General features: G+C 40.8%; 2 protein-coding genes across 5 annotated transcripts; one reads left to right on the forward strand and one right to left on the reverse strand.

The window, feature by feature from the left end:
- Positions 1-60: 60 nt before the first annotated feature.
- Positions 61-10,836, reverse strand: LOC119022675 (solute carrier family 25 member 45). Of its 4 annotated transcripts, none has more exons than XM_037103832.1 (9): positions 4,888-4,992; positions 4,660-4,742; positions 4,369-4,425; positions 3,986-4,154; positions 3,238-3,281; positions 3,085-3,156; positions 2,783-2,971; positions 1,642-1,876; positions 61-778 (listed from the first exon to the last, which is right to left on the reverse strand). In XM_037103832.1, exons 4-9 carry the CDS (start codon positions 4,083-4,085, stop codon positions 498-500), a joined length of 921 nt encoding a protein of 306 aa, XP_036959727.1. In that variant the 5' UTR covers positions 4,086-4,154; positions 4,369-4,425; positions 4,660-4,742; positions 4,888-4,992; the 3' UTR covers positions 61-497. The 4 variants fall into 4 exon arrangements, with proteins under 4 accessions (XP_036959727.1, XP_036959726.1, XP_036959728.1 ...); XM_037103831.1 differs by having other exon boundaries at positions 3,986-4,157; XM_037103833.1 differs by lacking the exon at positions 3,986-4,154.
- mad2l2 (mitotic arrest deficient 2 like 2) lies at positions 10,045-13,161 on the forward strand. Its single transcript, XM_037103834.1, has 8 exons — positions 10,045-10,382; positions 10,778-10,896; positions 10,992-11,063; positions 11,162-11,262; positions 11,377-11,471; positions 11,784-11,857; positions 12,026-12,118; positions 12,297-13,161. Exons 1-8 carry the CDS (start codon positions 10,343-10,345, stop codon positions 12,333-12,335), a joined length of 633 nt encoding a protein of 210 aa, XP_036959729.1. The 5' UTR covers positions 10,045-10,342; the 3' UTR covers positions 12,336-13,161.
- The last annotated feature ends 78 nt before the right edge of the window (positions 13,162-13,239 follow it).

A 13,239-nucleotide genomic window follows, 5' to 3' on the forward strand; every position in this document is an offset into this window, starting at 1 on the left:
TCATCTCAGGTTTTACCTCGAGATTACGGCATGAGAAAATTATTGAAAGGATGGCCCTTCTCGGCTTCTGTAGAATTGTTTATTTATATGGAAGCCACTTTCACAGTGATAAAATGAAATTAAGAAAAAAAAAACTATTGTGAAAACTTAACATGTTTACATTCACATTTCCTCATCTTCCATCATAAGCGTTTCAAGTCACAGGAGACTCTGCTGGAGCTGAATATGAACATTTTTATCACATAAATATCCATCATAAAGTGTGTTGAGGTTTCTGACACTAGCTGCATTAGAGTTGACTTAATCCATTCAGACTTTAAAAGTTTAAAAACAATATTTCAGATTCAATATTTAAAAAAAACTAAAATTGAGACTGTTTCAACTGCGTTAAAATACCCTGAGATTGTCTGACCCACAGTCAGTTTGTGTACTTAAAGTGAAATGTCCAAACCATGGGAAGACCTGCAAGAAAAGGAGTGTCATTGTCAACAGTGAGGTCATGTCGCCGGTGGACAGAAGAGCCTCATCAGTCTCTCGTAGCTGAGGAAGGTGACGGCGTTGACGGGGAAGGCCCTCAGACCGTTCAGTAGGAGGCCTTTGAAAAAGACCCTCACTCCCTCCTCTCTGACGCTCACTCTCATGCAGTGGATGAAGCCGGTGTACACTCGGCCGCCGGCCCCTGACATCTGCAGCCGAGCTTTCACAACATCCATGGGGGTAGCGAAGGCCCAGGTGATCACACCTGCCATGCCACCAGCCATCAATATTGCAAATGTACCTAAGGACAAAAAGGTTTGGTGCATAATGTAAATATGTTAAGTCCTTAAGAATTATTGTAAATACCACGATAAACCAAGCTAAACTAAAACCAAACTTTCTCCTGGACCGTAGTTAAAGTGAAACTCTCGCCAAAAAGCAACCAAGGCTTTATTTGTGTATGTATATGAGTCAAACCTTCATGTAAAAGCATAATTACAATCAAAGAGGCACTTTTAAGATTTACCGTAGTTTCGTTTTTGGGCTATTTTTAAAATGCTAAGAAGGCTCGACACAGCATCAAACTTTGCTCGTTGTATCACCAGAGTCTCTACACATGAACACGAGCATTGAGAACATTTCAAAAATAGCAATTACAGTACGGTAAATCTTTAAAGTGCCTCTTTTGTCGTAATTATGCTTTTACGCGAAGGTGTGACTCCTATTCAATTGCAAATAAAGCCTTGATTGCTTTTTGCCGTGAGTTTTACTTTAACAAAAGCTCTGTCCAGCTTGACGTTGATCAGTGAGGTTTCTGTTTCATCCAGAAAAAGGACAAAACTCAAAGAAAATTATTCTAGAATACACAAAAGTGTGCGTTACTAAAACGTGAGATACTGTGTAAATAGGTAATACATGTATTAAAATAAGGAGATTTACTAAATTTACTTTACTCTTAAGTCCAACTTTAGCATCTTATAATTAGTCTTGAATCGTAACGATGTGTCAACTTATGATCTCTACTTAAGTATCTCACGGTATTCTCATAGTATCAAATCAATTTTACGAAGAAAGTTAAGCGTTTGGTTTAGTTTCTCATCATGTTTGATTTTGTATTATCTCAAACATTTCATCTGTTATTTTGACAGAAGGAAACTGGCTGACCTGGCTCTTTGCCAGTCTCAGTCAGAGCCTTTCGAGTGACCTCGTAAGGCAGGAAGTAGAGTCCATAGCAGGGTACGTCCCTCAGGGCGAGGGCCAGCCCTCCTCGGTACAGACCCCTGGGTCCCTCCTCCCTCAGGATGACACCAACACAGTGAATGGATCCACGGTATCGCTCAGCTGATGTTTGACCCTGCAGACGCACCTTCACCAGGTCAATGGGTGCACATACAAACACCTGAAAGCGATCACATTAAAGGGTCAGTCCACCCAAATTATAACTAGACTTAATCTGCATAGCATATTTCATACTGTGTCACTCTCAGCTAACACTTAGATCGATGACATAGTATCTCAAAGACTTATGGGCCGATTTTCCTTAAGTTGCACTTAAAGTATAGTATTCATGATTTTCTTGGAACAAATCCTAATATTTTGGTGCCCCCTGACTTAGTTTTTCAGCCCAGACATTTCCCTGAAAAGCAGCAGGCAGTCTCTGTACAAGTGGCCCAGTGAAAAACAGACGGCAGACCTCCAGGGGACGTTCTGATTGTGAACAGGGCTAAAATACTGTGCCAACAAAAAGACTGTCCACACACTCTTGGACTTGCTATCTGGTTCTTCAAAGCCGTCATTGTGGCTGATTCACAGAAAACAGGCTCAGGCTGCCAATCTGGAGCCGGTGCCAGTTCTGAAGGGACTGTTGAAGGCCCGACTGCGGGTGGAACATGCTTATTATCGAATGATGGGGACTTTTAAATCAAGTACCAATTTTCCCCTTGAACTCACGCACTATTAAAACTTACATGGGTGATTGCTGAACTTTTGATTCTCATGAACCCTTGGCCTCTACACTGATGCCTGTCTCAGGTCAAACAATATTCGTAACCCTGTTCTGAACCATGACTTTTTTTTTGTGGGACTGCAACCTCTTGAGGGCAGTAGCACTCTACTTTTATTTTCACACAACATCTGAGCGCTCCTTAGAGGTCTCTAAAACAAGGAATAAAACTATAAAACTACAAATCATTTGCTGTTCTCTCTGTGAATGAAGAGGCTTAACACCCTGAGAGTGAATATCTGCACCTATGATCCTGCAGGGGGCTTTGGATGAAGCCAGCCAGTGAACGTCAGGTGTTGTTACCTGCACCAGGCCTGAGAAGCAGCCGGCCGTGAAGATCTGTGCAGCAGTGGCTGGTTTGACTTGACTTCTGTCACTGCGCTGAGACTGCGTGAGGTAATCTAAAGCATTACTGTAACTGCCAAAGACAACGGAATTGACGAGGCCTGTAGTCATCACTGGAAACGCCATGCCCTTGAAGAATCCACGGAGCTGAAATCATACACAGATAATCATGCATCAATCCTCTCCTGTGATTTTTAGTGGAGACTGAGTGTTTATGCAGTGATATCTGGTGAAACAAGTTAAGATAACAGGAAACCTACCCCTTCATGAGAGTATGTTTTAGCAACACAGTGAAACATCCCTTTATACACAGACTGGGCCTGCAGACGCACCTACAAATTAAACATGAGGAGTTTGAAAAAAAAAATGTTTAGCGCATTAGACATGTTCATTTTTTTCAAGTGTTTTACAACCTTCACAGTGTCTATTGGATGTCCAACTGCCACTCCCGCTGAACCTGCAATAACCAACAAGGACATATCAATTCTCCTCATATAAAGGCATCAGTGTTTCCCCTACATATAATCAGAAGCTGATGAAAACTGACCGCTGCTGCTGAGGAGGGGGAGAGAGGAGAGTGTCACCTCTGACGTTATATTATTTTGCGCTATGGACGCTTCATATCTCAGTCAATGAACACACCTGTGAGTAAAAGCAAGTAAAACAAAGGAAAGGAGACGAGAGGACTCCGTCTCATAACTTTAGAGTCTTAAGTTACATTTTTATTCTTGCTACTGATGCTTCATAAATGGGATTCAGGATTCATAGAATATAACCATGGATTTAAGTTTCATTCATCACTGAAGTAAATCAGCACTGTTTGATAATGCTAATTCATTTTAGAACAAAAGGAGCATTAACAATGAATAACTGGGAGGATGAATGAGTGACAGTGGATATAATCTGTCACCGACTGGTGGTAAACAGTCAACCAGCAGAAATAAATGACTACCACGTGGGTGATAGGATCGAAAAAAAAATTAAATTGTTTGTCAAATCGCATAGGCGTAAGTCCTGAGGGGTTTGGGGGGGACAGGACCCCCCTATCCTGGAAAACAAATTATTTTCCTCGCCAGTTTTCTGCTGTAAACCCAACTACCAGTGTTGGCAGTATGAATGTAGTTCATTCATTTGTTATCTGACGAGGTGTTTGATATTCACCACTACATTTGGTGTCCTCTTCAAGTCGCTCTTGAGAAAATGTGATGCAAGTTGTCCCATCTGAAGGTGATATCAGGTTTTCGCCCGTGCAGACTGACATTTTCAGATGAGTTCAAAAGACTGGCTCATCACAACTCATATGTGCTTTATGTACCCCTGCAGAGTTCCTCTGCTGTCAGCAGACACATAAAATAGAGAAAACCTCCAGTTTATTTTGCAAAGTGCATAGACTTTGCAAAATAAACTGGAGGCGTGTGACACCACCTACAAACTACTTCATCATGGGGAAACACTGACTACAATATATTTACTGTTACAATAACTATTATTATATTATATTATATTATATTATATTACATTATATTATATTATATTGCTTTTACCTGAAATGCTTCCAGCTATGAATTCCAAAAAAGGCATGACTTCCACAGCTCCACAACCTGCAATGACCAAGTGTCTGACCTGTTACAAAGAACACCTGAGGATGCAGATATACAGCAGGCAGCCTATAGAGCGACCTGACCGGTCTGGCAGCCGGATAGTTAGTACTGTTTATGACTGGAGGCAATGTCCGGCTTCGAGGTGTTGATGACACCAAAGTACTACAGAAAACAAGATTTAACAGTGACAATTAATTATCGAAACATTTTCCACAACTCGTCATTTGACTTTACCTCCGTTAGTGCTATGCTAGCCTGTCCAGTTGTAGTATTGCAGCGGCACAAAGGAGTTAGCCCGGGGTGACTTTATTGTGAGTCTGTTAACACATTAGTTAGCAATGAAAGAGCTGCACTTAAAGCACACAGAGGACCAAACAGTGCATTAGCTTAAAGCATTAACGTGCACCGGAAGACTAGCAAAATCTCAAAACTATTGGACACACATGAATGCAATGAATTTACCTGTGTGACCCTCTCGACTGATGCTAGACTCCTGTTACTCTCTCTGTGAGTTATCACCGCCTCTCCCTCCATGTTGTCACTTTCTCAGTTTGCAGGCACATAGGGCACTTTCAAAATAAACTTCCGTTTTAAAAGGAAGTAGAACATTTACTTGTCTGTTTTTGGATTACCACTACTGCTGCATTGATGTGTACGTGTCATTTTACCTCTGTAGATGTTTAATGTTGTGCTCGTGCTCAACGTTGACTAGGTTGATCTAGAGCAATGCATCATATTCTCTGAGATCACTATGTTTGTAGCTTCACTGTCCTGCTGAGAACCACATTATCTATAAAGTAAGAAAAAAAAAGAAACGCTAATGCCAGAGGGTGTTAAAGAGTTTATTTATCTTAAGAAAGAAGATAAATTTTACACAATTCATCACTGGCATTGTGAAAGGATTTTTCAGGTGAGTGGTTGGACTTGTCAGAGCAACACAAGCTCCAAGCTGATAGTATGAGGTCCAAATTGTGGAAGTTTATTTATTTAGACCATCACCATTGCCTCTGCAAGGACATCGGTTCATGGCTGATATCTGCTTGTGGATGTTTTGCAGGATACAGGTCTAACCACAGGTGTGACTGGGCATAGTTCATGGCTGTAGGATGTAAATGTATTTAGGGGATCAAGTTCACCATGATTATCCTGTGATCTTAAGAAAACAACATTTATTTTTTCATGATACATTAAGTTAGCTCGACAAGCTTTAATTTTTTTCAAGAAATTTTTTTTTTTTATCATTTGAAACTAACATAACGACTTTACAACATACTTAACATGGGATCTCAAGATAACGTCATTTTAAAAAATTTGCAAGAACAACCATTCTCAGTTGTCACAGTATTTATAAAGAAAAAATCACTTTTACTTTTTCTGGCCAGTTGACAGAATTAAAATTATTTTTGAAAAAAAAAAACAACAAAACCTAAAGTTACCACCTGGCAGTTGTTTGCCTCAGCACACTGGTTGAGTCGCTGTTCCTGAGCGATGATGCAGAAAAATGGCCCGAACATTTTTTGCAGAACATCATGATGTCACTGTAAAACTGACCTTTGAAGTTTTGGATATTAAATGTAATTGTTCCATCATTTTATCCTATTAAGCATCTTGTACTCATCATATATTTCATTAGATAAAGGTCACAGTAACCTCTGACCACCAAAAAGTAATCTATTTCATTCCTCAGTGCAAGTGCACATTTGTGCCAATTTCAAGACATTACCTAAAGGTGGTCTTGAGATATTGTGTTCACAAGAATGGAATGGTCAAACTGAAAACACAAAGTTATACTGTTTGCATTCACATTTTGTCAAGTCAAATTGAAGTGATTTCCAGTAAACATGAGCATCTTAAACCTGATAATCTTCCATCAAAAGACTCTGGAGCTGGAGCCATTCATTCAGACTTTAAAAAGTTTAAAACAGTATTTCAGGTTCAGTAACTGAAAACAACTAAATCTGGCACAGTTTCAACTAATGATGTTGAAAAAACACAGGGAATATCTGAACTACAGTCAATTTGTGTATGTATGGGGAAATTTTCACACCATGGGAAGTCCGCTCACTTTGTATAATCAGGAGTGTCATTGTCAACAGTGAGGTCATGTCGCCGGTGGACAGAAGAGCCTCATCAGTCTCTCGTAGCTGAGGAAGGTGACGGCGTTGACGGGGAAGGCCCTCAGACCGTTCAGTAGGAGGCCTTTGAAAAAGACCCTCACTCCCTCCTCTCTGACGCTCACTCTCATGCAGTGGAGGACCCCGGTGTACACTCGGCCGCCCGCCCCCGACATTTGGAGCCGGGCTTTCACCACGTCCATGGGTGTAGCAAATGACCAGGTGGTCACGCCTGCCACGCCACCAGCTATTAATATTGCAAATGTACCTGAGGACATAAAGGTTTAGTAATTTAAATCTTTGAAGTCACGTGTGCTTTTTTTTTGTACTACCAAGCAAGTAGTCTTCACTTATTTGTTGATAACACTTATCTGGTAGAATTCAAATCTAGAGATAAGCAAATACACATTGTAAGGAAAAAAGAAAAAAGCTTAACATGTCTCCTTTAATACATCTTAAGGTCCCTTAGAGAAGCTGAGATGAACCAGGTGAAAGGAATCTCCCTTTATGTGTCAGCAAAGGTGACCACCGAAACCCCTGGGGCCCTCACGGAGCTCTGCAAGCTTTTTCATTTCTTATTCTAATGTGATAACATACCCGGGTTGCAGATTTATATATTGGAGCATACTGTCACAAATTTGCACTACTTCTGGCTTTGAACAGTTTTGATGCAAAGTTTTGGGTTATTTATTCTGTCACGTCCACAGTGAGTGATATGGCACTGCTGGAGTGCATCGTCAATGGTGGTCTGTGCTGTTGTCTCCAAAACTGACCTGGCTCTTTGCCAGTCTCAGTCAGAGCCCTTCGAGTGACCTCATAAGGCATAAAGTAGAGTCCATGGCAGGGTACGTCCCTCAGGGCGAGGGCCAGCCCTCCTCGGTACAGACCCCTGGGTCCCTCCTCCCTCAGGATGACACCAACACAATGAATGGGTCCACGGTATCGCTCTGCTGTTGTTTGACCCTGCAGACGCACCTTCACCAGGTCAATGGGTGCACATACAAACACCTGAAAGCAGATCAAGTTAAAGGGGCAGTCCATCCAAAGTAATAATCGTTATCACCCTATCTAGTTTCAAGCGTTGGCAGTTACAACAAATCCCATGAAAAGACTCAAACCAACTGAGACTAAAAACTAACTGACCTCTCCACTGGCTGCTGTCTTGGTCAAACACATTCTTAACTGACCAGGACTTTTGTTTGTTGGTATGTAATAAATATTGCAACCTCCAATGGCCATAAGTACTTTACACTTTTCTCTGAACTTTTTTGTGGTGCTCTTCCTCTACACCTGCCTTATAGTAGGTGGGAACACAGAATACATGAAACTAGAAATAATTTGCTATTCTCTCTGTGATTGAAAATGTTTCACACCCTGAGAGTGGTCAGTTTCATAGCACTTGTTGTCCTTAAGAGCCCTAACAGACATCATGCCTGTAATATCTGCACCTATGATCCTGCAGGGGGCTCTGGAGAAACCAGCCAGTGAACGTCAGGTGTTGTTACCTGCACCAGGCCTGAGAAGCAGCCGGCTGTGAAGATCTGTGCAGCAGTGGCTGGTTTGCCTTGACTTCTGTCACTGCGCTGAGACTGCGTGAGGTAATCTAAAGCATTACTGTAACTGCCAAAGACAACGGAATTGGCGAGGCCTGTAGTCATCACTGGAAACGCCATGCCCTTGAAGAATCCACGGAGCTGAAATCATACACAGATAATCGTGCATCAATCCTCTCCTGTGATTTCTAGTGGAGACTGAGTGTTTATGCAGTGATATCTGGTGAGACAACTGAAGAGAACAAGAAACCTACCCCTTCATGAGAGTATGTTTTAGCAACACAGTGAAATATCCCTTTATACACAGACTGGGCCTGCAGACGCACCTACCATGGAAACACGAGGAGTCAGAAAAAGATCATTTTATGCATTTAGTCACGTTTATGTGTTGTGTGTGTCATGCAACCTTCACGGTGTCTACTGGATGTCCAACTGCAATTCCCACTGCACCTGCAATAACCAACAATGGGATGTTAATGTCCCAATTCTGTTAGCTTGTGTAGTAAAGTAAAATTTAATTTAATTATTTTCTTTTTACCTGAAATGCTTCCAGCTACAAAGTCCAAAAAAGGCATGGCTTGCACAGCTCCACAACCTGCAATGACCAAGTGTCTGACCTGTTACAAAGAACACCTGAGGATGCAGATATACAGCAGGCAGCCTATAGAGCGACCTGACTGGTCTGGCAGCCGGATAGTTAATAAATGGCAGACAGTATGTGTTCAAACTCAAAGGTGAGGGCAAAACCCTGTTAAACTAATAGAAGTGGAAACACCGAATGGCTTTTTTTCCACACAACGGCTATTCTAAGCGTGTTATTTTCCACAAGTCTTTATTTGACTTTTGTGGTGACAACGTTAGCCTGTCTTAAATCCTAAATCTATCTATCTTATCTATCTTAAAAGATACCTGTCGCGTGTAAAAACTGTTAAACTGCACATATAGTTAACCAGGTTATATGTGCATTGGCAATACGTCATTAAAAAAATAATGTTTGTTGAATTAGACCACCCTGCCTATCGTCTGAAAGTGTCACCTCATTGTAAGAGTGTCCCTAGTATTAGTCTTGTCTTTGCCAGTGAACACATTAAAAGAGTCAGACTTTGTCCACATAACTGGAGTGAATCAATAGCGTTTCAGTAAAAAAGCCAGTGGTGGTGCACCTGACCCATCACCCATGACATCACTAAGGGATGATTTGGGGCTGTCACTAAACAACATAAACATCTCTCCCTTGAATAGAGCTTTTATTTGGGTGTGTTCATTTGTCAATCCTGCTGCTGAATAAAGAAGAAAATTATGTCATGTCACGGTCCGTAACCGCTCATCCCTTTCCATGGGGTGGCAGGGTGTTGCTGCTGGAGCCAATCCCAGCCTTATCTCAGGGCGAGGGCAGGGTACTCCCTGGACAAGTCAGCATCTCATCACAGGGCCCTCACTGATGAGCAACATGGGGTTCAGTATCTTGCTCAAGGACACTTCGACATACAGCTCAGCCCTGCCTGGAGCCAGGATTTGGACCAGCGACCTTCCGATCACTAGTCGACCTGCTCTATCTGCTGAGCTACAGCCGCCCCAGAAGAAAATTATTTCAAATAAATACAAAGTTTTAGTGAAATTAAAACAAATAAAAGAATAAAGTCAGCTACACTGCAGGATGAAATAAATCGAGCACAGAAGAAGAATTAAAATACAATTAAATAGTCATGCAACAGTGATGGTCTGACTTTGTTTCATTCACTTTGAAAGAGGTTTAACAAATAAATGTGGCTGCATTAAGAAAAAAAGATGCTTTTCTATGGAATCCACATCCGAGTCTGGTGTACTGAAGATGTATTTTCTGTCAATTGTTCAATAAAACTTAAAATAACCTCCAGAATCACAAAACAATTGTAAGGGGCCACCATGCAACGTCATCACTAGTGGGCGGTAAGCAGCTTGTAAACACAGTGACGTCAATGTAGTGCGCCTCGATGCTCTAAGCTTTTGTAACGGAGGGAAAAAGCCGCGGATCGCGCCGTGAAATTAATTATATCCTCAGTTCGTTTTTAAGTCTGCATTAGTGTTTTTATTCATTCACTGTTAATCGTTGTTAAAACTGGCATTTTTATCTTCCTTTCCCAGTGGTTGTCATCGTCGTTCTGACAACAAAAACAAGTCGATAATGAACGCTTGACGGACCGCTGCTGTGCTAACTTTAGCTAGCTAGAAAATTGGCAGTTTCATTTGACAGCTTTTAGGAAAGAAAATATGACAACTCTGACAAGGCAAGACCTCAATTTTGGACAAGGTAAGATGACCAAACTAACCATTTGCGTGAAACTGTGAACCGTCCTACCTCTTGCCGTGGTACATAGCCCCTATTTTGTCAACGAATATCTCTACAAGATCCAGTTAATTTCTTTGGCTATTAAATTTGACCCTGCTTATGAGTAGAAAAGCCACTAACATAAATGAGATCAATCATGAATATATGCTGGTTCATTCGGCGTAGCTCAATACAAGTGGGCTGTTTATATCTGTAGATTCTCCCTAAATTTACTTGCTGTACCCTGTAATCTTAAACCAACATGGAGGTACTAAATTGCCGGAAATTTGCATTGAGTTTGGTGGAAACCTGTCACAATACAAGAACAAACTTCTTGCAGAAGAGATATTATTATACCGTTAATTCCTCTTTTCCAGTCGTTGCTGACATCCTGTGCGAGTTCCTGGAGGTCGCTATTCATCTCATCCTGTATGTCCGTGAAGTTTATCCCTCTGGAATATTTCAGAAGAGAAAGAAATATAATGTACCTGTGCAGGTAACACATGAATTACTATTTACCTGTAATTGTAAGGCTTTCCTATTTGTATCTCCTCATACTGCTCTTTTTGTTTTTTCTGTGTTTATTTCAAGATGTCATGTCACCCAGAGCTGAATCAGTATATCCAAGATACACTTCACTGTGTTAAGCCACTTATTGAGAAGGTAAGTCTTGACCTGATGCTGAGGTAAATGTAAGGGTCAAGTGTCATCTCTTACCACATTTGTGTGCACACTGCTAAAGTCTTCTGTTTCTCTGTCAGAATGATGCAGAGAAGGTGGTCGTTGTCATCATGGACAAAGAGCATCATCCAGTGGAGAGATTTGTGTTTGAGATTTCCCAACCAACACTGCTGTCTATCAGGTTTTAGTAATTTGTCTTTTTGTAATCAATTGATATTGAGTATAAATGCTTATCATGTGGTACATTTGTTGTGGTTATCACGGTCCTTAACTGCCTGTGGTTTTGTTGTTACAGCTCAGACACATTACTGACACATGTGGAGCAGCTGCTGAGGGCATTCATCCTGAAGATCAGTGTGTGTGATGCTGTTTTAAATAACAACCCACCAGGTAATGGAAGTAATGTTTACGTAAAGAGAAGTACATGACAGACACATACGACAGACCTGTGAGGTGTAGTTTAGGACGTGACATTTGTCTGGCTCCTACACAAGTCTCTGAGACACCTTATTGACCATTCAAAGAAGTGAGTGACCTCTCATAAGCTAGATGAGCTGAAATTTCAGCGAGCAGTGATTGAGAAGCAGCTTGCAGTGACAGTGACTTGATTAAGTAGATGATATGACATGTAAAAGATGTTCAGGTGTGACAAGACTTAGTTGTGACCTGTGGTTGTTTTGTTTTTGTTTTTTTTTGTCACAGGTTGTTCCTTTACAGTCCTAGTACACACCAGAGATGCCGCTACACGCAACATGGAGAAGGTTCAAGTCATCAAGGTGAGGTTTTTAAATAAACCTTAGGATTAACTTGTGATGTACAACTTCTGATATTAACAGATCAGCATGTTTGTGTATTGATAGTACTGTAATCAGCACTGATGATATATAAACAGTAAATGGTTACACTGATGTGTTGGCTCAAATTTTTGCTTTTCCCCTATTAAGGATTTTCCGTGGATAGTTGCTGATGAGCAGGAGGTCCACATGCAGGAGCCAAGATTGATCCCACTAAAGACAATGACATCTGACATAGTAAAAGTGAGCAGAAACATCCCACTCACTGTTCAGTATATCTGGTCAAAGACAAATATCTAAGTCACCAAATTTAAAGCGAGGTTTAACTCTAATTCTTCTTCTTTTTCTTTCCTTCTTAAATTTAATGTCTTTTCACCCAGTTTGCTGATATTGATTGCCGATCATTCTCTGCCTTTGACAGATGCAGCTCTACGTGGAAGAGAGAGCCCAGAAAACGTAGCTCCTCGCTCTTTAGAAGGAAGTGACTGTCACGGTGGAACAAAGTGTAAAAACATCATACAATTTTGAAACACGTTTTTGTTGACATCAAGAAGGAAGTGTGAGGTGTGCACATTATGCTGCAAGGTAAAATTGATTGAAGGACACAGCTGAAGTTTCACTGAGAATCAAATCTGTCCAAGACTATTTGACATCTTCATGTGATTTGACTGCAATCCATACAACTATGCATGTACATGCTTGTTTTTTATTGTCATGTATTGTGATTAAATGCTTTCAGTTCAGATCTTCAGTGTAACATGATGATCCAAATGTAGTTGTTGCACCATGGCAGTAAAATTACAGGGGACATTGAATATACTGGTACAAAAATACTCTTCTACCACCACCAGCTTCTACAGCACAAACCACTGGTGTCAGTTCAATCCTCAGCTGTGTGGTATCTTCACTGTAAAAATATCCTCCCTCTGTGTCTCTTTTGCTAATGCTCCCTAGATGTTGTCTATTCAGCTGCAGAGGTTAGATAATCTTGTTCTGTTTGAAGGACAGTTTTCTTTTCACCCACTATCATGTCCCACTGAGTCACAGTGTTGGTCAGGAATACAGTGTGAAAGTTTTGGGTGGGTTCCTATGGAATGAAAAGGAGCTTGTTGTGTTTTCTCATGCACATTTACAACATGCAGTAATGGTTGTGTCCATTGTGATGTGACATATTCAAAGTTTTGATGGTTTGACAGAAGAAATAATGTAATTTTTACCTCTGATAAGTAATATGTGTAAAAGTATTGAATTGTAATAAAAACATCAGCAACCTCTGTCTTAAGGTGTATTGAAGCAGGAATTTTCTTTTGTATTAGTGTTCTTAACAACTGACTCCTTTTATTCTTCCAAAATTTAACCTGCTC

Source organism: Acanthopagrus latus, chromosome 7, assembly GCF_904848185.1.
Source record: "Acanthopagrus latus isolate v.2019 chromosome 7, fAcaLat1.1, whole genome shotgun sequence".
In the NCBI taxonomy this organism is placed as follows: Eukaryota; Metazoa; Chordata; class Actinopteri; order Spariformes; family Sparidae; genus Acanthopagrus; species Acanthopagrus latus.

Coding starts and splice junctions, on each gene's coding strand:
- mad2l2 (XM_037103834.1), top strand. CDS start 10,343: ATGACAACTCTGACAAGGCAAGACCTCAATTTTGGACAAG. Junction 10,383..10,777: donor AGACCTCAATTTTGGACAAG/GTAAGATGACCA, acceptor CCTCTTTTCCAG/TCGTTGCTGACATCCTGTGC. Junction 10,897..10,991: donor AATATAATGTACCTGTGCAG/GTAACACATGAA, acceptor GTTTATTTCAAG/ATGTCATGTCACCCAGAGCT.
- LOC119022675 (XM_037103830.1), bottom strand. CDS start 10,821: ATGAATAGCGACCTCCAGGAACTCGCACAGGATGTCAGCAACGACTGG. Junction 8,543..8,630: donor TGTAGCTGGAAGCATTTCAG/GTAAAAAGAAAA, acceptor TGGTTATTGCAG/GTGCAGTGGGAATTGCAGTT. Junction 1,877..8,044: donor GCTTCTCAGGCCTGGTGCAG/GTAACAACACCT, acceptor GATCGCTTTCAG/GTGTTTGTATGTGCACCCAT.